This window comes from Haematobia irritans, chromosome 4 (assembly GCF_050003625.1).
Source record: "Haematobia irritans isolate KBUSLIRL chromosome 4, ASM5000362v1, whole genome shotgun sequence".
Taxonomy (NCBI): Eukaryota; Metazoa; Arthropoda; class Insecta; order Diptera; family Muscidae; genus Haematobia; species Haematobia irritans.
The window spans coordinates 161,579,468-161,604,192 of NC_134400.1; the positions used below are offsets into that span (position 1 = coordinate 161,579,468).

Below are 24,725 nucleotides of genomic sequence, written 5' to 3' on the forward strand. Positions count from 1 at the left end.
TAGTTTGGTTTGATTCCGCACAAAAAAAAAACGAGATATTATACTAAGGATACATAAAAGATGAACTTCACTTTTAAATTTTAATCTATGAATTTCTCAAAAAACAAACACATGTTTATGCGATTCATAATTCTAAATTTCAACCCGACTTTGTGGCTTATTTATTAGCCTATCACTACTGATTTTTTATGGTGATATGGAAAGTAACAAATTAAAAGCCGTCCAAAATGGAGGGGAAGACAGCTGTTTTTTTTTTTTTTTCAAGTGCACCACTTCAGTATATTGCTGTTGGCAATCGATATATCAATGATTTAATATCATGCAATGGCCGTATACAGCCTTTCTTCATTGAATTAAGAAAATATTTTTTTTTGTTTACGTGTAATGCTCAAATAAATTTTCCATTTAAATAAATCGCCCAAAGAATTTTTATTTATACATTGAAAAATTTATTGACCTAATATGAATGATTATGCATATATATTTTTATACCCTAAACCACATAGTGGTTAGGGTATAATAAGTTTGATCTGCCAAAAAATGTGCCTATCAGATATATTGATTTTAGACCCCATAAAATATATAGCGATCGACTCAGAATCACATCCTGAGTCTATCTTGCACTTGGTGTCCGTCTGTCCGTCTGTTCAAGTATTTGTTGTTCGCAGGATTCCGGTCGTAATTATTAATTTCATCAAATAATTATTATTATTTGATGAAATTTGGTACAGAGTGTTGTTTGAGCACAAGGACGAACGCTATTGAATTTGGAAGAAATCGGATCAAATTTAGATATAGCTCCCATATATAACAGGTTGGCTGATAAGTCCCCGGTCTGATACATAGACGGCGTCGCTAGTATTAAATGTATATTATTTTTATACAATGATTCGTGTCAAAATTTGACGTCAGTAAGTCAATTAGTTTGTGAGATAAAGCGTCTTTTGTGAAGCAACTTTTGTTATTATGAAAAAAAATGGAAAAAAGGAATTTCGTGTTTTGATAAAATACTGTTTTCTGAAGGGAAAAAATACGGTGGAAGCAAAAACTTGGCTTGATAATGAGTTTCCGGACTCTGCCCCAGGGAAATCAACAATAATTGATTGGTATGCAAAATTCAAGCGTGGTGAAATGAGAACGGAGAACGGTGAACGCAGTGGACGCCCGAAAGAGGTGGTTACCGATGAAAATATAAAAAAAATCTACAAAATGATTTTGAATGACCGTAAAATGGAGTTGATCGAGATAGCAGAGGCCTTAGAGATATCAAAGGAACGTGTTGGTCATATGCATTTTTGTTGAAATCGGGCGATACATAACAGGTTGGCTGATAAGTTCCCGTTCTAACAAAGAAAAATCCATTTTTTTTGTCAAAATTCGTTTTTATTATTCAACATAGTTCCCTTCAAGAGCGATGCAACGATTATAACGACCTTCCAATTTTTCGATACCATTTTGGTAGTAATCCTTCGGTTTTGCCTCAAAATAGGCCTCAGTTTCGGCGATCACCTCTTCATTGCAGCCAATTTTTTTCCCTGCGAGCATCCTTTTGAGGTCTGAGAACAAGAAAAAGTCGCTGGGGGCCAGATCTGGAGAATACGGTTGGTGGGAAAGCAATTCGAAGCCCAATTCATGAATTTTTGCCATCGTTCTCAATGACTTGTGGCACGGTGCGTTGTCTTGGTGGAACAACACTTTTTTCTTCTTCGTATGGGGCCGTTTTGCCGCGATTTCGACCTTCAAACGCTCCAATAATGACATATAATAGTCACTGTGGATGGTTTTTCCCTTCTCAAGATAATCGATAAAAATTATTCCATGCGCATCGCAAAAAACAAAGACCATTACTTTGCCAGTCTTTCCACGCTTCGGAGACGGTTCACCGGTCGCTGTCCACTTAGCCGACTGTCGATTGGACTCAGGAGTGTAGGGATGGAGCCATGTTTCATCCATTGTCACATATCGACGGAAAAACTCGGGTGTATTACGAGTTAACAGCTGTAAACACCGCTCAGAATCATCAACATGTTGTTGTTTTTGGTCAAATGTGAGCTCGCGCCGCACCCATTTTGCACAGAGCTTCCGCATATCCAAATATTGATGAATGATATGACCAACACGTTCCTTTGATATCTTTAAGGCCTCTGATATCTCGATCAACTTCATTTTACAGTCATTCAAAATCATTTTGTAGATTTTTTTGATGTTTTCGTCGGTAACTACCTCTTTCGGGCGTCCACTGCGTTCACCGTCCTCCGTGCTCATTTCACCACGCTTGAATTTTGCATACCAATCAATTATTGTTGATTTCCCTGGGGCAGAGTCCGGAAACTCATTATCAAGCCAAGTTTTTGCTTCCCCGTATTTTCCCTTCAGAAAACAGTATTTTATCAAAACACGAAATTCCTTTTTTTCCATTTTTTTTTCACAATAACAAAAGTTGCTTCACAAAAGACGCTTTATCTCACAAACTAATTGACTTACAGACGTCAAATTTTGACACGAATCCTTTGAAGGTTGGTACTATGTAAAAATAATATGCATTTAATACTAGCGACGCCATCTATGTGTCAGACCGGGGACTTATCAGCCATCCTGTTACTTTGCAGTACCTGGCATAATTTGGATTTTGAAATTGGAATTTGTACATACACGCAAAAAAATAATTCTTTCCTCCCAAACGAAATTTTAGACAAACAAAGTTCGTTTCTCATTTGCTTTTCGCTGTAAGGAAGTGTATTTGGAAGAAAAGTATATACTTTTTGTGATAAACGTTTATTCTTTTCCAGGATGTAAAAACAATTTCATAAAGACTAGCTCAAAAAAAAAACATTATTTTCTTGCTAATTGCATTGTCCCTCACATCTTTCTCACATCCACGAGGATTTTTAGTTCTTAACACCTTTTCCTGTAATACCAACAATGTAGAAGAAATTATACGATTTTATAAATTTTTAAAATTTTTTTTACCTTTCGCCTGGACGGAGAATCGAACCGCGGACCATGCACATTGTAAGCCAACACACTAACCACTGAGCTATGTACCTGTTATGGTCATCAATAGATAAATATCCATATAAGTTATATTTATATAGCATAGCTTGCGGCGCCCACGAACCGAATAAACAAAGTTTATTTAACAGAAACAAACATGTAGTTTGGGACCGTGGAGCAGTGGTTGCTACGTCCGACTTGCATGCCAAGGGTCGTGGGTTCGATCCCTGCTTCGGCCAAAGTTTTTTTTTTTTGTTTTTTTTACACATATTCCAGATATGTTCGGAAGATTCCGAAAAAATGTTCAACATTACATTGTAGTATATTAAATTTTGAACTGTAAAATGTGTCTTATTAAAGACCTAAAGTCAGAAAAGAACAGTGTTTGATATAAACGAAATGGACTGTGTTGTTGTTTCAAAAATAACTTTTTTTATTGAAAAAATAAAAATTTTGTAACAAACGATTTTTTTGGTGATAAAAGTTTAAAATTTTCGAAGCAATTCAAAAAACTCTAACAAAAGAAAAACGTTTTCGGTACACGTTTTCCAAACGTTTTTTTTTCTTTGCGTGTAAATAACTTTATTAATATATCGCAAAAAGAAAATAAAAACTCGATGAATGAGATCTGTATCCAATTTTAATTTTATTGATCCTAGATTTAATCCTAGATTTAAAGGTCCGTAAAAAATGTATTTTAAAAAAGTCGCATCTTTGGCTCGGACTCAATACCAAAATCCTTCAGGGAAGTTCAAAATCTTTGGATACAAGTAGACTTTTTTTTTTTGAGTGTAGCAAGTCTATACGGGCGAAATAAACTTTATTAATTAAAATGTCTGTATTTTAAGGAGATATCCTCTCAGGACATTTTGTAGATTGGTTTATCTTTTATATATTGCTCATTCTAAGCTCCAATTGCGTTAATTTTCTCCAAATATTGATCATTAAAAATGTCTAGTAATCATTAGACTCCAGACAAAATGACAAAAAAAAATTTGATGTCATTGATTCTTGAAAAAAAAACCAATGCAATTCTCAAAAGTAATTGATCTTTCAAAAAGAACAATTAAATTTTGCTAAATAAATAAAAAATGTTTAGCAGATGTTTGCAAAATAAACCAAACAAAAAACAATTTTGCAAAATCTTGAAGGAGAGTAATGGCACGTAAAATGCTTAATTTGTCTTATCTGCTGTAACCGTAAGTTTAGTGCACTTGTCAACGTCAATCACGATCAAGATAAAAGATATATATAAACAAAAAAATTACTAATAAAAACTAAAAATACCAATAAACCAAAAAATAAAAACAAGTATATACGACCGTATGTTCGGCTAGGCCGAATCTTATGTACCCTCCACCATGGATTGCATAGGAACTTGTACTAAAGACTGTCATCCACAATCGAATTATTTGGGCCGATTAAATACGTATATAATTCTGTTTGACAAAATTTTCTATAGAATTAAAATTTTGACAAAATTTTCTATAGAATTAAAATTTTGACAAAATTTTCTATAGAGTTAAAATTTTGACAAAATCTTCTATGGAAATAAAATTTTGACAAAATTTTCTATAGAAATAAATTTTTGACAAAATTTTCTATAGAAATAAAATTTTGACAATGTTTTCTAAAGCAATAAAATTTTGACAAAATTTTCTATAGAAATAAAATTTTGACAAAATTTTCTATAGAAATAAAATTTTGACAAAATTTTCTATAGAAATAAGATTTTGACAAAATTTTCTATAGAAATAAAATTTTGACAAAATTTTCTATAGAAATAAAATTTTGACAAAATTTTCTATAGAAATAAAATTTTGACAAAATTTTCTATAGAAATAAAATTTTGACAAAATTTTCTATAGAAATAAAATTTTGACAAAATTTTGTATAGAAATAAAATTTTGGAAAAATTTTCTATAGAAATAAAATTTTGACAAAGTTTTCTAAATTTTGACAAAATTTTCTATAGAAATAAAATTTTAACAAAGTTTTCTAAAGCAATAAAATTTTGACAAAATTTTCTATAGAAATAAAATTTTGACAAAATTTTCTATAGAAATAAAATTTTAACAAAGTTTTCTAAAGCAATAAAATTTTGACAAAATTTTATATAGAAATAAAATTTTGACAAAATTTTCTATAGAATTAAAATTTTGACAAAATTTTCTATAGAGTTAAAATTTTGACAAAATCTTCTATGGAAATAAAATTTTGACAAAATTTTCTATAGAAATAAATTTTTGACAAAATTTTCTATAGAAATAAAATTTTGACAATGTTTTCTAAAGCAATAAAATTTTGACAAAATTTTCTATAGAAATAAAATTTTGACAAAATTTTCTATAGAAATAAAATTTTGACAAAATTTTCTATAGAAATAAAATTTTGCCAAAATTTCCTATAGAACTAAAATTTTGACAAAATTTTCTATAGAAATAAAATTTTGACAAAATTTTCTATAGAAATAAAATTTTAACAAAGTTTTCTAAAGCAATAAAATTTTGCCAAAATTTCCTATAGAACTAAAATTTTGACAAAATTTTCTACAGAAATTTTGATAAGTTATTTTTTGGGATCGGCTATATATAACTATAGACCGATATGGACCAATTTTGGCATGGTTGTTAGCGGCCATATACTAACGCAATGTACCAAATTTCACCACGTTTCAAATTTCAACCGGATCTGATGAATTTTTCTCCTCCAAGAGCTCCGGACGTCAAATCTGGGGATCGGTTTATATGGGGGCTATATATAATTATGGACCGATATGGACCAATTCCTGCATGGTTGCTAGATACCATATAAAGGGTGATTTGTTAAGAGCTTGATAACTTTTTTAAAAAAAAAAACGCATAAAATTTGCAAAATCTCATCGGTTCTTTATTTGAAACGTTAGATTGGTCCATGACATTTACTTTTTGAAGATAATTTCATTTAAATGTTGACCGCGGCTGCGTCTTAGGTGGTCCATTCGGAAAGTCCAATTTTGGGCAACTTTTTCGAGCATTTCGGCCGGAATAGCCCGAATTTCTTCGGAAATGTTGTCTTCCAAAGCTGGAATAGTTGCTGGCTTATTTCTGTAGACTTTAGACTTGACGTAGCCCCACAAAAAATAGTCTAAAGGCGTCAAATCGCATGATCTTGGTGGCCAACTTACCGGTCCATTTCTTGAGATGAATTGTTCTCCGAAGTTTTCCCTCAAAATGGCCATAGAATCGCGAGCTGTGTGGCATGTAGCGCCATCTTGTTGAAACCACATGTCAACCAAGTTCAGTTCTTCCATTTTTGGCAACAAAAAGTTTGTTAGCATCGAACGATAGCGATCGCCATTCACCGTAACGTTGCGTCCAACAGCATCTTTGAAAAAATACGGTCCAATGATTCCACCAGCGTACAAACCACACCAAACAGTGCATTTTTCGGGATGCATGGGCAGTTCTTGAACGGCTTCTGGTTGCTCTTCACTCCAAATGCGGCAATTTTGCTTATTTACGTAGCCATTCAACCAGAAATGAGCCTCATCGCTGAACAAAATTTGTCGATAAAAAAGCGGATTTTCTGCCAACTTTTCTAGGGCCCATTCACTGAAAATTCGACGTTGTGGACCGATGTGGACGAATTTTTGCATAGTTGTTAGAGACCTTATACTTACACCATGTACGATATTTCAGCCGGATCGGATGAAATTTGTTCTCTTAGAGGCTCCGCAAGCCAAATCTGGGGATCGGTTTATATGGGGGCTATATATAATTATGGACCAATTCCTGCATGATTGTTAAAGACGCTATACTAACACCATGTCCCAAATTTCAACCGGATCGGATGAATTTTGCTCCTCCAAGTGGCTCCGCAAGCCAAATCTGGGCGTCGGTGTATATGGGGGGCTATACGTAAAAGTGGTCCGATATGGTCCATAGCGTGATTTCAACAGACGGACGGACGGACATGCTTAGATCGACTCAGAATTTCTTAAAGCAATATTTCGATGTTTTACAAACGGAATGACAAAATTAATATATCACCATCCTATGGTGGAGGGTATAAAAAAAACAAAGATATACGGCCGTAAGATTGGTCGGGCTGAATTTTAAATATCCACCACCATGAAGCTCCTTGAAAGCAATGCACAATCGAATTACTTACCGATGGAAAGGTATCTTAAAAATTCTTCTAAATTGTAAGTTAGTCCCTATTATATAACAGGTTGGCTGATAAGTCCCCGGTCTGACACATAGATGGCGTCGCTAGTATTAAATGCATATTCTTTTTATATAGTACCAACCTTCAACTGATTCGTGTCAAAATTTGACGTCTGTAAGTCAATTAGTTTGTGAGATAGAGCGTCTTTTGTGAAGCAACTTTTCTTATTGTGGAAAAAAATGGAAAATAAGGAATTTCGTGTTTTGATAAAATACGGTGGAAGCAAAAACTTGGCTTGATAATGAGTTTCCGGACTCTGCCCCAGGGAAGTCAACAATAATTGATTGGTATGCAAAATTCAAGCGTGGTGAAATGAGCACGGAGGACGGTGAACGCAGTGGACGCCCGAAAGAGGTGGTTACCGACGAAAACATCAAAAAAAATCCACAAAATGATTTTGAATGACCGTAAAATAAAGTTGATCGAGATAGCAGAGGCCTTAAAGATATCAAAGGAACGTGTTGGTCATATCATTCATCAATATTTGTATATGCGGAAGCTCTGTGAAAAATGGGTGCCACGCGAGCTCACATTTGACCAAACACAACAACGTGTTGATGATTCTAACTCGTAATACACCCGAGTTTTCCATCTATATGTGACAATGGATGAAACATGGTTCCATCACTACACTCCTGAGTCCAATCGACAGTCGGCTGAGTGAACAGCAACCGGTGAACCGTCTCCGAAGCGTGGAAAGACTTTAAAGTCCGCTGGCAAAGTAATGGCCTCTGTTTTTTGGGATGCGCAGGAATAATTTTTACCGATTATCTTGAGAGGGGAAAAACCATCAACAGTGACTATTATATGGCGTTATTGGAGCGTTTGAAGGTCGAAATCGCGGCAAAACGGCCCCATATGAAGAAGAAAAAAGTGTTGTTCCACCAAGAATTGGGCTGAATGAATTGGGCTTCGAATTGCTTCTCCACCCACCGTATTCTCCAGATCTGGCCCCCAGAGACTTTTTCTTGTTCTCAGACCTCAAAAGGATGCTCGCAGGGAAAAAGATTGGCTGCAATGAAGAGGTGATCGCCAAATTGAGGCCTATTTTGAGGCAAAACCGAAAGAGTACTACCACAATGGTATCAAAAAATTAGATGGTCGTTATAATCGTTGTATCGCTCTTGAAGGGAACTATGTTGAATAATAAAAACGAATTTTGACAAAAAATGTGTTATTCTTTGTTAGACCGGGGACTTATCAGCCAACCTGTTATGAAAGCCTTTCAAATAATTCTAAATGTAAATTCTGTAGATTTTTTACCATTTTACTTCTAGGTTCGCGCAATGTAGAGCCCTCAAAACCATATACGCAACAAAAACGTTTGGAAAATGATCATGGCAAACTTTGGTCCTTTGTTACAGTTTTTTATCTTTCCGAAAATTATACAACTTTATCATCAATTTTTGGTAACAACATTTTTATTTTGCAATAAGAAAAATACGTTTTATTCCAAAGCCACAGTCCATTACGTTTATCTCAAATACTGTTCTTTTTCGATTTTATGTCTAACAATTTAGTATAGCAGTAGGTAATGCCAAACATCTTTTTGACAGCTTGGGAATTTTTTGGAATATATGTAAAATTACATTATTTCCGTTTCCAAAAGTTGTATTCGTTTGCAAGAAAGGGACCTACTAAAAGGTTTGTTTCTTATAAATAAAGTTTCTTTACATCGGCTTGTGGATGTCTAAATATGTGCTATATAAATATAACTGCTTGACTAATCTCAAAATTGGTCCCTCTATATATAAGCTATCTAATATCAGATCCAACTATATATACGGATAGATCTAAATTATATCTAAGGCATTAGATCTAGGCTAATAGTGAGATCTATTCACATCTAATCGCATGGTAATTAGATATGATTAGATCTTACCATTTTTTGGGTCTACCATATTTAATGGCATCAAATTAGATCTCTCCAATTTTACTTGGTTGAAAATAGATGCTTTGATGTGTCCTATGGTGCAGGAAGGTAGCCTCATATCAAGCAAAAATTAATGGATTCTGGAATATGGTCGTTTGAATTGATAATACTGCATGTGATATAGTATGAGGTTCGGTTCCTTCCCAAAATATTTGCAATTTAAAATGTCACAGTTTTATGTTTTCGTTTACGTGTTTTTAAGTTTTTAATTTTTATACACGCAAAAAACAAAATAATTCTTTCCTCCCAAACGAAATTTTAGACAAACAAAATTCGTTTCTCATTTGCTTTTTGCTTTAAGGAAGTTTATTTGGAAGAAACGTATATACGTTTTGTGATAAACGTTTATTCTTTTCCAAGATGTAACATGTAAGGAAAGACTAAAGTCGGGCGGGGCCGACTATATTATACCCTGCACCACTTTGCAGATCTAAATTTTCGATACCATATCGCATCCGTCAAATGTGTTGGGGCTATATATAAAGGTTTGTCCCAAATACATACATTTAAATATCACTCGATCTGGACAGAATTTGATAGACTTCTACAAAATCTATAGACTCAAAATTTAAGGCTAATGCACTAGGGTGGAACACAATGTTAGTAAAAAATATGGGAAACATTTAAATATGAAGCAATTTTAAGGAAACTTCGCAATAGTTTATTTATGATATATCGCTTGATATATATGTATTAGAAGTTTAGGAAAATTAGAGTAATTTTTACAACTTTTCGATTAACAAGTGGCGATTTTACAAGGAAAATGTTGGTATTTTGACCATTTTTGTCGAAATCAGAAAAACATATATATGGGAGCTATATCTAAACCTGAATCGATTTCAACCAAATTTGGCACGCATAGCAACAATGCTAATTCTACTCCCTGTGCAAAATTTCAACCAAATTGGGACAAAACTCTGGCTATTAGAACCATATTAGTCCACATCGGGCGAAAGATATATATGGGAGCTATATCTAAATCTGAACCGATTTCAATCAAATTTTGCACACTTAACTGCACTACTAATCGTACTCCTACTGCAAAATTTCAAACAAATTGGGCCAAATCTCTGGCTTCTAGGACCATATTAGTCCATATCGGGCGAAAGATATATATGGGAGCTATATCTAAATCTGAACCGATTTCTTCCAAAATCAATAGGGTTCTGTTCTGACCCAAATTAGGAACATGTGCCAAATTTCAAGGCGATTGGACTTAAATTGCGACCTAGACTTTGATCACAAAAATGTGTTCACAGACAGACGGACGGACAGACGGACAGGCGGACATGGTTATATCGACTCAGGGACCCACCCTGAGCATTATTGCCAAAGACACCATGTGTCTATCTCGTCTCCTTCTGGGTGTTACAAACATATGCACTAACTTATAATACCCTGTTCCACAGTGTGGCGCAGGGTATAAAAACAATTTCATAAAGACTAACTCAAAAAGACAATCTTTTGTGGCTAATTGCATTTTCCCTCACATCTTTCTCACTTCCACGAGATTTTTTAGTTCTTAGCACCTTTTTCTGTAATACAAACAATGTAGAAGAAATTATTCGATCTTATAATTTTTTTTAAATTTTACCCTTCGCCTGGACTGAGAATCGCAATGCAATTTGTAAGCCAACACACTATCCAGCTGTTATTGTCATCAATAGACAATTATCCATATAAGTTATATTTATATAGCATAGCTTACGGCACCCACGAGCCGATTATACAAACTTTAGCTCCGTTCGAGAACCCGATAATTATTGATAATTAATACAAATTTTTACTGGAAGTCGTTCGTTTACACCAAAACGCCAGCAAAAGAGACCCGGAGAGAGACTACATTTGAGAGTTATGAGATAGAGAATTTCCAAGTTGTTGCTAGAGATTTTTTCCCAGTAAAATCTTGCAAACCATAGCATACGTTGCCAGCTGGTTATTGATAACAAACAAAGTACTAATACAATGTACCTATTCGGCAACTACGATTGGAAGTTAAATATAAAGGATTCGTTTTTTGTTTTCAATGTTTCAATTATAAGCAAAGAGTGTAAAATACACTCTTACTCCCTTGCTAGTTTTTACTGGAAAAGTACGCGAACAGACCTTTTATTTAAGAGAGAAGTTCACCACTGTGGTATCACAATGGACTGAATAGTCGAAGTGAGCCTGATACATCGGGCTGCCACCTAACCTAACCTTTATTTAAAAGAAACATAGATTTAGTTGGGCACCGCGGAGCAGTGGTGGGTGGGTTCGATACCTGCTTCGACCGAACACCAAAAAGTTTTTTTATACCCTCCATCATAGGATGGGGGTATATTAACTTTGTCATTCCGTTTGTAACACATCGAAATATTGCTCTAAGACCCCATAAAGTATATATATTCTGGGTCGTGGTGAAATTCTGAGTCGATCTAAGCATGTCCGTCCGTCCGTCCGTCTGTTGAAATCACGCTAACTTCCGAACAAAACAAGCTATCGACTTGAAACTTGGCACAAGTCGTTGTTATCGATGTAGGTCGGATGGTATTGAAAATGGGCCATATCGGTCCACTTTTACGTTTAGCCCCCATATAAAGGGACCCTCAGATTTGGCTTGTGGAGCCTCTAACAGAAGCATATTTCATCCGATCGGGCTGAAATTTGGTATATGGTGTTGGTATATGGTCTCTAACAACCATGCAAAAATTGGTCCACATCGGTCCATAATTATATATAGCCCCCATATAAACCGATCCTCAGATTTGGCTTGTGGAGCCTCTAAGAGAAGCATATTTCATCCGATCCGGCTGAAATTTGGTACATGGTGTTGGTAGATGGTCTCTAACAATCATGCAAAAATTGGTTCACATCGGTCCATAATTATATATAGCCCCCATATAAACCGATCCCCAGATTTGGCTTGTGGAGCCTCTAAGAGAAGCATATTTCATCCGATCCAGCTGAAATTTGGTACATGGTGTTGGTATATAGTCTCTAACAACCATGCAAAAATTGGTTCACATCGGTCCATAATTATATATAGCCCCCATATAAACCGATCCCCAGATTTGGCTTGTGGAGCCTCTAAGAGAAGCATATTTCATCCGATCCGGCTGAAATTTGGTATATGGTGTTGGTATATGGTCTCTAACAACTATGCAAAAATTGGTCCACATCGGTCTATAATTATATATAGCCCCCATATAAACCGACCCCCAGATTTGGCTTGTGGAACCTCTAAGAGAAGCAAATTTCATCCGATCCAGCTGAAATTTGCTACATGGTGTTGGTAGATGGTCTCTAACAATCATGCAAAAATTAGTCCACATCGGTCTATAATTATATATAGCCCCCATATAAACCGACCCCCAGATTTGGCTTGTGGAGCCTCTAAGAGAAGCAAATTTCATCCGATCCAGCTGAAATTTGCTACATGGTGTTGGTAGATGGTCTCTAACAATCATGCAAAAATTAGTCCACATCGGTCCATAATTATATATAGCCCCCATATAAACCGATCCCCAGATTTGGCTTGCGGAGCCTCAAAGAGAAGCAAATTTCATCCGATCCGGCTGAATTTGGTCTCTAACAACCATGCAAAAATTGGTCCACATCGGTCCATAATTATATATAGCCCCCATATAAACCGATCCCCCGATTTGGCTTGCGGAGCCCCTAAGAGAAGCAAATTTCATCCGATCCGGTTGTAATTTTGAACATGGTGTTAGTATATTCTTTAACAACCGTGCCAGAATTGGTCCACATCGGTCCATACTTATATATAGACCCCATATAAACCGATCTCCAGATTTGGCTTGCGAAGCCTCAAAGAGAAGCAAATTGCATCCGATCCGGTTGTAATTTTGAACATGGTGTTAGTATATTCTTTAACAACCGTGCCAGAATTGGTCCATATCGGTCCATAATTATATATAGCCCCCATATAAAACGTTCTCCAGATTTGACCTCCGGTGCCTCTTGGAGGAGCAAAATTCATCCGATCTGGTTCAAATTAGGAACGTGGTGTTAGTATATGGTCGCTAAAAACCATACAACAATTGGTCCAATCACACAAAAATTGGTCCATATCGGTTCATAATCATGGTTGCCACTAGAGCCAAAAATAATCTACCAAAATTTTATTATATAGACAATTTTGTCAAAATTTTATTTCTATAGAAAATTTTGTCAAAATTTTATTTCTAGAGAAAATTTTGTTAAAATTTTATTCGGTTCATAATAAAATTTTCATCATTGTCAAAATTTTATTTCTATAGAAAATTTTGTTCAAATTTTATTCGGTTCATAATCATGGTTGCCACTCGAACAAAAATAATCTACCAAGTTTTTATTTCTATAGAATATTTTGTCAAAAGTCTATTTCTATAGAAAATTTTGTTAAAATTTTATTTCTGTAGAAATTTTTGTCGAAATTTTCTTTCTATAGAAAATTTTGTCAAAATTTTTATTTCTATAGAAAATTTTATTTCTATAGAAAATTTTGTTAAAATTTTATTTCTGTAGAAAATTTTGTCAAAATTTTATGTCTACTTTGTCAAACTGAATTATATACGTATTGGATCGATCTTTTTTGATTTAATATATACCACGTATGGACTTACATACAATTTAGAAGATGGTGTTAGGAGGTTTTAAGATACCTTGCACGCGTTACCGCAACTTAAGTAATTCGATTGTGGATGGCAGTGTTTAGAAGAAGTTTCTACGCAATCCATGATGGAGGGTACATAAGCTTCGGCCTGGCCGAACTTACGGCCGTATATACTTGTTTTTTTTTACATATATTCCAGATATGTTCGGAAAATTCCCAAAAAAAAGAGTTCAACATTACATACTACTATATTAAATTTTTACTATGAACTGTAAAAATGTGCCTTATGAAAGACTTAAAGTCAGAAAAGAAAAGTACTTGATATAAACGAAATAGACTGTTTTTTTTTTTGTTTTTTTTTTTTTTTTTTTTTTTGAAAAAATAAAAAACAAACAAATTTGTTTGGTGATTTTGGTTTAAAATTTTCGAAGGAATTCAAAACAAAAAAACTCTAACAAAAGAAAAACGTTTTCGGTACATGTTTTCCAAATATATTTTGGCAATAAATAAAACAAATTTTGGTAATTGTGTTCCCATAGTGCAATGTGTCCTCACTTAGCTCAAAACGATAACACCAGTCAGCCAGAAATGGTCGAATGATCAAACATTGACATTGTCGCAAATCTTTAGCCAATAAATTTTCGTGGATGAATAGTGGATTTATGTCCAAACACTAAGCATCATCGTTATCTACAAAATATGTTCTCTAATTATACAATGTTCTCGTTTAATAGCAGGAAAAATAATTTGACATTACGTATTTCTGTTTAATGTATTAACAGGTTTAAGTAATTATTTTTCAGAACAAAAATAGTTTAGCGGAAAAAAATGGAATCCAAAAGACCTGTATACTGATATTGTGTCAAAGAAGAAAACGAAACCTTCGCTTTTTTTATTTTTTAATGCTGATTACAAATTTATGAATATATTTTAAATTATGAAATACTATAATTTAAATTAGCCACACTACACAGAAAGAAGTTTTCTTTTTGAGGAACGACATTTTAGACAAGAAACAAAATTCTTTTTATCAATATAATAACATTTTAGATGAGGACAATTTTATTTTTCTTAGAACCATGTTCACAGAGCCAACATGGTTGCAGGTGAAAATGTCACATATTATTTTGCTCTTCGAATATGATTGTGGCAATCAAAAATTCTTTTTATCAATATAATAACATTTTAGATGAGGACAATTTTATTTTTCTTAGAACCATGTTCACAGAGCCAACATGGTTGCAGGTGAAAATGTTACATATTATTTTGCTCTTCGAATATGATTGTGGCAATCATGTTTCTTCTCTGCCATCAGCAACCCAACTTTTAACTGTTGCAAATGAAGGAGCACTTTCACCTAACACATTTACCATATCATTATGAATTTCATGTCCCGATAAACCTTTTTTATGTAAATATTTAATGACAAGACGCATTTCTAATTTTTCCATTGTAAAAAAAATTGCGGATGCGTCTTTTTTGAACACCTGTTTCTATATGAAGGAGTTGCCAGATCAAAACAAAATTTAACATGTGTTCATAACAGAGATGGAAGTTTCCAAAACACTTTGGCTGACTTTTAATGAGATTTTCTTTGTGTGTAGTGTACCATGGTCTCACATTTCAAAATATTGATAATTCAATATTCCGCATTATATTAACATATATTCACAAAATTGTCGTTATATTATATGTAACCATTTATGATTGATTTAACTTAATGCGAACATTCGCTTCTTTCAATATCACTTCTCATCATATAAAGACGCCAATGATTCTGCCTATTCTACTTTCTTTATTTGTCTACTATAGACAATTTAAGTATTTCAATATAATCGTACATCACAAATGAATCGCATGAATGACATTACCTTTAAAAATTCAATAATAATACAATTAGAAAATATCAATCATATCAATGACATTTAAAACAAAAAGAATTTAATGCAAAATTGTGAAAAATTTTTCAAATACCATTACCTCGATGAAATCAAAGTCGAAAGGAAAACCCATATATGAAAAAACATCTGTCAGATTTTGTTTATGTATTTTTTGGGTACATTTATGAGCCAACTTATGTAGGACATAGCCACAAAAAAATAAACAAAATCAGGTCAATGCAACATCGCTCACACGATTCATAATTATGTGAAGCAAATTCTCTAGATAGAATAAAATGAGGTAAACCAAATGTCTGTGCTAGTGGTCTGGGCTAATGATGACATCTATGACAGATGTTGGGCTAACCTTAAATGAGATTTCAGTCAAATAGAAATTTCCTATAAATTCTAATATTCAAAACAAAAAAATGATTCTAAAAAGCCAAAGACATACAAACAAAATAGAGCCCCAAAAACCAAGTGAAATAAATCCCAAAAACAGCAATTGAAATAAACCCCAAAAGTGGAAAATAAAAATTTCAGCTTTTGTTCATTGAAGCGACAATTGTTACAGCCTCTGAATCCGCCCCTTTCCTTACATCGTATTGCAGTATACCCAGTGTTTAGAGCCTAATACACGATTTTCCTCAATGTTAGTTCAGTCAAAGCAAGAAAACGGAATAAATATATTTACACGCAAAGAAAAAAACGTTTGGAAAACGTTATTCTTTTGTTAAAATTTTTTTTTTTTAACTCTTCGAAAATTTCAAACTTTTATTACCACATAATTTCTGTTTCTGTTTCTTTTTTTTTTTTTTTTTTTTTTGGTTACAAAATTTTTCTTAGTAAAAATTGAAGAAAGTGACCAACTAAATGGTATGCTTCTGTTAAATAAAGTTTCTTTACATCGGCTCATGGGCGCCCAAAATTATAAATAGAACTTTTTGAGTGTATGCGTTGCTTGTGCGTTGATGGCTGTAGCGATAATTATATGTTGATGACAATAACAGACCAGTGATGTGTTGGCTTCTCTGTCCACGCGAAAGGTAAAATTTAAAAATGAGATATTCTTTATGAAATTATTTTCACATCCCGTACACTAATAGTAAAAATTACGTTCCATAGTCGTGAACAGACGGTGACAAAACGAAACGGAAACGTTCACAAAAAATCAAAACGGAATGTTCACAATTTCGTCCACGGGCGTTCACGATTTCATGAACGACATTAGTTTTTCTTTGGCCGTGAAAAGTCTTAAAATAATCGTCAGTGGCAACTCCCTTGGTGGTGCAATGTGCTAAGGCGACTGTTAACGTGTATGGTGCAGAAAACACAGGTTCGAGTCACGGTAGCGGAAATCTTTTTTAATTCTGTTTATAAATTCGTAACCATAAAGTTATCAGATCGTGAACGCTGGTTGTATTTCGACAACGCATGGTGTAATTTTATCGTTGTCAAATTGACACCGCATGTTCTCCGTTTGACACCACATGCGTGTTGATTCACTTTCATGAACGAATCATTTTGAAATGAGCACGCCGTGCATGATTTTTTCTATGAGTGTAAAAGAATCAAAGTGTATTTTTTTTATTTGATTTAGACTTTGTAATTCTTTCGGGCACAATGCTGAGGTATAAACAGCACACATATATAAAGGCGCTATCGGTAGAGACGGCCTTACACGCAAAGAAAAAATCTTTGGAAAACGTGTATCGAAAACGTTGTCTTTTTGTTAAAGTTTTTTGAAATTCCAAACAAATATTTTTTTGTTAGCAAATTTTTGTTTTTGCAATAAAAATAAAATTTGTAATCCAAACCCTCAGTCCATTTCGTTTATATCGAGCAATGGTCTTTTCTGATTTTAAGTCTTTAATAAGACACATTTTGAAGTTTCATAGTAAAAATTTAATACAGTAGTATGTAATTCCGAACATATTTTTAAAATCTTGCGAACATTATTAGAAAGATACAAAATTACATTATCTTCGTTTCCAAAAGTTGTATTTTTAAGAAACGGGACCACTAAAGGTATGTTTCTGTTAAATAAAGTTTCTTTACATCGGCTCGTGGGCGCCCGAAACTATGCTCTACAAATATAACTGCTTGACTATATGTGTTGCTTGTGCAACACATTAAGAACAAAATTTTTGGACGGTGAACATGTAAGTTGTTTGTAGCCATCATGTTATGTTCTCGAATATTATGTGTCTGATTTCGGATTTCCACAAAAATATTTCATTTTCACCGTCCAAAAATAACATTTTGCTCTTGAAACATGTTTGGGGTGATTATATTCCTCCTCTGCGTATATACACCACCTTCCAAGGATTCTAGCTAAGGAGGTATTTGAACCCGTCTGATACGTACACAGAAAAAAATATCACTAAAATATTTCCAATTAAAAAGTTAATTGAAGTTAAAAAAAAAATTCAATTAATAAATTAATTGATACAATTAACTTTTTAATCAAGATAGAAATATTAAGTCAATTAAGTCGATGATTGGAAATTTAAAAAATTGTAATTAAAACATTAATTGATACAATTAACTTTTTAATCAAATTCGGAAGACTAAGTCAGTTAAAGAAAGTGATGAATATTTTTTAATTTTTAATTAAAAATGTATTTCAAACAATCAATTGTTAATCCAAATAAAAACCAATTCAGAAAATAATTAAAAATAGTTACATTTCTTAATTAAAAACTTAATTGAGTTTGGCTATCAATATCAATTAAATTTTTAATTGAATCAATTAAAAAATTAATTGAAATTTGCTAATGAAATCAATTAATATTTTAATCAAGAATTTTTTCTATGACCAATTAAAACTGTGATTGATACTATCATTTTCGTTATTGAAGACATTTCAATTAAAAAATTAATTGGATCAATTAATTTCGTGATTGAATCAGAAAAAAAATTTTTTGAGTGTATATGAAGTTATAATACTTTTAAAGGGAAGGGATACTAACAGACTCTGCACGAGGACAGAAAGCGTCCTGAGGATATCATATGACTGGGCAAGACCAAGCGACCTGATTGTTAACCCTGAGAAGAGAGAGAGAACTATGGCCCTTCACTAGAAGAACTAAAATTGCCCACTTTTTTGATCAAGACGAAACCACAGTTTCTGATAAGTATGTTAGTAACCATAGACAGGAATCTGAATTGGAAGAGCAACATCAAAGGGAGGACTGCGAAAGTCTACAGAAATTGGGCAATGTGCAGAAGAGCGGTGGGTTCTACACGCAAAGAAAAAAACGTTTGGAAAACGTGTAGCGAAAACGTTTTTCTTTTGTTAGAGTTTTTTGAATTGCTTCGAAAAGTATGCACTTTTATCACCAAAAAAATTCGTTTGGTACAAAATTTTTAGTTTCGTTCGGTGTCTAGAATACCGATTTGACTTATTGAAGTTCTAAAGATCGAAGAAGAATTGTCGATTTTGGAGTGAAGAAGAGAAATAAAATTTTCTATAGAAATAACATTTTGACAACATTTTCTATAGAAATAAAATTTTGACAAAATTTTTTATAGAAATAAAATTTTACAATTTTGGGATTATTTGTTTGCACCCTCAAAAAAAATCGCTTCTTTAACATATGTTCCAAACATATTTTGCAGGAAGCACATATATTATTGGATACTGCCGAAATATTAATATGTTTGTTTTATGTGAACATATTATATGTTTGGAAGCATTTTGAGCCCAAAAATATTATATGCTTGGAAGAATTTTCCCCAAAGAAGATTGTGATCATTCCCTCACATAATTTTCACTTCCACGAAATTTTTAGTTCTTGGCACCTTTTTCTGTAATACAAATAATGTTGAAGAAATTATTCAATTTTATAATTTTTTTTTTTAATTTTACCTTTCGCCTGGGCGGAGAATCGAACCGAGGCCCATACAGTTTGAAAGCCAACACACTAGCCACTGGGCTACGTAGTAGTTATAGTCACCAGTAGACAATTATCGTTACAAGTTACATTTATATAGCATACTTTGCAGCGCCCACGAGCCCATGCAAACATAACATTATTTAAAAGAAACATACATTTGTTGGCCACGTGGAGCAGTGGTTAGCATGTCTGCCTTGCATGCAAAGGGTCGTGGGTTCAATTCTTGCTCCGACCGAACCAATTTTTTTTTGCAATTTAGACATTTATACTATATTAAATTTTTATAATGAAACTTCGAAATGTGGGTTATTAAAAATTTACAGTCCCCACATACATAAAATTCTCCTCTCAAGGCGAAAACACATGCTGTTTTTTTTCAAATCTCTATGCTCTTGGTTCCGAATGTCTATTCTCTTTACTCCGAATACTCATTCTAATATTCAAATTAAATAATATTTAGACTTAAGCATATAAAATTTTTGGCCTTATCATAAAGCAGTTTTCCGAAACAACATACAACCGTTTCACAGAAATTGTAAACATATATATGTTTGCTCGAAATTTGTAAATTTATATATGTTTACATTCACACATATTATTTTTATGAAACATTCATACCCCAAACATAATATATTTTAACATATTAACATATGTGTCCCAAACATTTAGTGTTAGTTTAGGAACATTACATGTTGGCACTTAAATATATTGTGTTTAAAAATTGTGCCCGAAACACATTTTGTTTATATCGGAACATATGAAAAACATATTTTTCTAACAGTGTGGCTTGAGGTCATGGACTAATGAAAAATGCTGGTGTTAATGTTTTTCATTACTTTTTATTCTCGAGAATAGCAATATTTCAAGCCAAACAAATAATCCCAAAATTGTAAAATTTCAAAGGTCAACTAACAAAACTAAACAGAAATAAAATTTTGATAAAATTATCAATATATTATAAAATAAAATTATAAAAATAAAATTTTGACAAAATTTTTTTATTTTTTATTGAAATAAAATTTTGACAAAATTTTCTATAGAAATAAAATTTTGACAAAAATTTCTATGGAAATAAAATTTTGACAAAAATTTTTTATTTTTTATTGAAATAAAATTTTGACAAAATTTTCTATAGAAATAAAATTTTGTGTTTGTACGAATTTATTTCGGCATAAGCCGGCTATCATGTAAAACCTTTTTTTCGGAAGGTTCAAGTGTGATTCACTGTTGGGTTCAGTACAAATTTTTTAGTTTTTTAATAACAAAAGTTATTTTTGAACCAACAACACAGACCATTTCGTTTATATCAAACACTGTTCTTTTCTGACTTTAGGTCTTTAATAAGACACATTTTACAGTTCATAGTAAAAATTTAATATAGTAGAATATAATGTTGAACATTTTTTTGGAATCTTCCGACCCTATCTGGAATATATGTAAACAAAAAAAATACTTTGGTCTTAGCAGGGATCGAACCCACGACCCTTGGCATGCAAGTCGGACGTAGCAACCACTGCTCCACGGTGCCCAACTATATGTATTTTTCTGTTAAATAAACTTTTTTAAAATTATAAAATCGTATAATTTCTTCTACATTGTTTGTATTACAGAAAAAGGTGCTAAGAACTAAAAAACTTCGTGGAAGTGAGAAAGATGTGAGGGAAAATGCAATTAGCCAGAAAATGTTTTTTTTTTTTTTTTGAGTTAGTCTTTATGAAATTGTTTTTACATCCTGGAAAAGAATAAACGTTTATCACAAAAAGTATATACTTTTCTTCCAAATGCACTTCCTTTCAACGAGAAGCAAATGAGAAACGAACTTTGTTTGTCTAAAATTTCGTTTGGGATGAAAGAATTATTTTTTTGCGTGCACCCTCAAAAAAAATCGCTTCTTTAACATATGTTCCAAACATATTTTGCAGGAAGCACATATATTATTGGATACTGCCGAAATATTAATATGTTTGTTTTATGTGAACATATTATATGTTTGGAAGCATTTTGAGCCCAAAAATATTATATGCTTGGAAGAATTTTCCCCAAAGAAGATTGTGATCATTCCCTCACATAATTTTCACTTCCACGAAATTTTTAGTTCTTGGCACCTTTTTCTGTAATACAAATAATGTTGAAGAAATTATTCAATTTTATAATTTTTTTTTTTAATTTTACCTTTCGCCTGGGCGGAGAATCGAACCGAGGCCCATACAGTTTGAAAGCCAACACACTAGCCACTGGGCTACGTAGTAGTTATAGTCACCAGTAGACAATTATCGTTACAAGTTACATTTATATAGCATACTTTGCAGCGCCCACGAGCCCATGCAAACATAACATTATTTAAAAGAAACATACATTTGTTGGCCACGTGGAGCAGTGGTTAGCATGTCTGCCTTGCATGCAAAGGGTCGTGGGTTCAATTCTTGCTCCGACCGAACCAATTTTTTTTTGCAATTTAGACATTTATACTATATTAAATTTTTATAATGAAACTTCGAAATGTGGGTTATTAAAAATTTACAGTCCCCACATACATAAAATTCTCCTCTCAAGGCGAAAACACATGCTGTTTTTTTTCAAATCTCTATGCTCTTGGTTCCGAATGTCTATTCTCTTTACTCCGAATACTCATTCTAATATTCAAATTAAATAATATTTAGACTTAAGCATATAAAATTTTTGGCCTTATCATAAAGCAGTTTTCCGAAACAACATACAACCGTTTCACAGAAATTGTAAACATATATATGTTTGCTCGAAATTTGTAAATTTATATATGTTTACATTCACACATATTATTTTTATGAAACATTCATACCCCAAACATAATATATTTTAACATATTAACATATGTGTCCCAAACATTTAGTGTTAGTTTAGGAACATTACATGTTGGCACTTAAATATATTGTGTTTAAAAATTGTGCCCGAAACACATTTTGTTTATATCGGAACATATGAAAAACATATTTTTCTAACAGTGTGTAAATTGGGTCTAAATAAAAAGGTGACGCACTGGATATTTGAGAGCGTAATGAGGCCAATCCTTACATATGCGTCGATATTCTGGTTGACATCAATGGAGAGCAAGTTAAACAAGGAGGAGTTGGATGACAGTCCGGAGGACTGTGGGAATAATACCCGGGCACCCACATCTGTGCCGTCTCAATACAGAAGATGGTACTTGTAGGGCATGTAGGGGATGATGAGACCTTTGGAACACTACCATTTTCACTGCTTGGCAAAGAGTTAACCGTATCGGTGAAGAGGTGATTCGGAATCTGCCCCAGATGGAAACAAGTTAGGGAATTCGTTAGAGAAACAGAGTTCTTGGAATAAAAGAAGGGTACGACGGAAAGAAAAAGTTAGAGTGCACAACAAGCCGAATACTGGCTTAGGTGTATGTCACGCGACAGCCAGGGCAACCTGAATCCTCTTTTCATCTCAACCTAATCTAAACTAATCTTTGTACATAGAAAAAAATGTCAAATAAAATTTTAATAGAATTTAAAAACAATATTGACGTCAATGATGCGTTTTACCATTTTCATGATTGAAGTAATATCTACAATTATGAATTAATTTTTTGATCTTAGCATTTCGGTGATTGTAGCAATTTCAATTAAACTTTAATTGATTAAATTAATTTCGTGATGAAAACCAAAACTTTTTTACTGCATTATTTTTGGTAACTATTTTTTTTTTCGGTGTACAAAATGGAATGTGATAAGATTTCCCCCACTTTTTTTGTTTTTCATAATTGAGAATAAAATTTCGCATTCGAATATTTCTATTTCTATTTGCACTTGTCAAACGATGAAAGAAATTTGCTTTCGTTATAAAAGTGTTTAGTATACAATAATGTTTTGAAAATATTTTCATTTAAAGATTTATCATAACAATATCACAAATATGGTACTTACCTCTTTTTCTTTATCTTCAGTATCGTTGGCTGAATCTTGTTTTTCTGGATCCAGCTCCTGTAAAAAAATAATATAATAAATAATTTTAGAAATCATTAAAAATAAGTCCAATAAAATATCTCCCTATATTCTAAAAAAAATTATTATCAATGATTTATAAATGTGAATGGAAAATGGGATTGGTGACTGGTGGGCTGCTTGTAACGTATGCATCTTTCGTCTTTTAGGAAAGTTTTTTTTTTTTTTTTTTTTTTTTTGAAAATTAGTTTCATGCCTAGCAAAAAGAAACGCAGAAAAGCATTCAAAATCTTAATAGGAGAATTAACAAGAGTTTTGTCATTAGAAAATCTTGTAGTGAGTTAACATGTACATGCAAGCTTCATTTCATTCAATATGGGTTCATGAGAGGATGATTCATAATAGTATGGCGGCTCGTAGAATGACACCTCGCTATATAGACTATTGTCATGTGCGGATAATTACCACTGTTTCAAAAGTTCTAGATAAAGCAATAAAATTTAGTAGGAACAATATTCCCTATCATTAAAAACTTAAAATTCGAAATAAGAATTTAAATTTGACAAAGACGTATTTTGCATATTTTATTGCTGCCTAATATAAAACAAAGTGGAAAAACGACTAAATTCTCAATCAACCGAGTATACAGAGAAAAATGTATCACCAAAATATCCCCTATTAAAGAATATTGAAATTGAAAACATGTTAAATTCGTCAATATAATTTTAAAAAAATTGTTTAAAATTTGATGTTTCTAATAAAAAATAATTTTTAATTAACATTTTAATTAAACAAACTTTTAACTTCAAACTGATAATGAATTTTTTCAACCCAATTGTTAAGAGCGTAGTAAGTAAGTCGTCCAATCCATGTGGATGGTCAAATCACCTGATTTTATTATTACAATTTGGAATTACCTATAGGTAAGCTGTGGACGAACCTCAACAGAAGGTTCACTCACCGACACGACGGTGACTGATCCGAAAAGGACTAAGAGATTTTTCAATCGATAGTTCTCTGTCTAGAATACCGATTTGACTTATTGAAGTTCTAAAGATCGAAGACGATTTGTCGATTTTGGAGTGAAGATAAGCCAAAATTTTTTATAGAAATAAAATTTTCAATAGAAATAAAACTTTCTATAGAAATAACATTTTGACAAAATTTTCTATAGAAATAAAATGTTGACAAAATTTTCTATAGAAATAAAATTTTGACAAAATTTTCTAGAGAAATAAAATTTTGTCAAAATTTTCTATAGAAATAAAATAT

The 24,725-nt window shown here is 32.7% G+C and overlaps 1 protein-coding gene across 20 annotated transcripts in view; it reads right to left on the minus strand.

The window, feature by feature from the left end:
* Positions 1–24,725, minus strand: part of Mbs (Myosin binding subunit) — a 251,005-nt gene that overhangs the window by 71,771 nt on the left and 154,509 nt on the right. For all 20 annotated transcript variants that reach the window (XR_012721281.1, XM_075303751.1, XM_075303749.1 and 17 more), the window contains one exon: positions 23,436–23,492. Coding sequence is in view for 19 of the 20 variants with exons in the window: in XM_075303751.1 (XP_075159866.1) it covers positions 23,436–23,492 (57 nt within the window). In the remaining variant the exon portion in view is untranslated. The remainder of the gene's footprint in view (positions 1–23,435; positions 23,493–24,725) is intronic.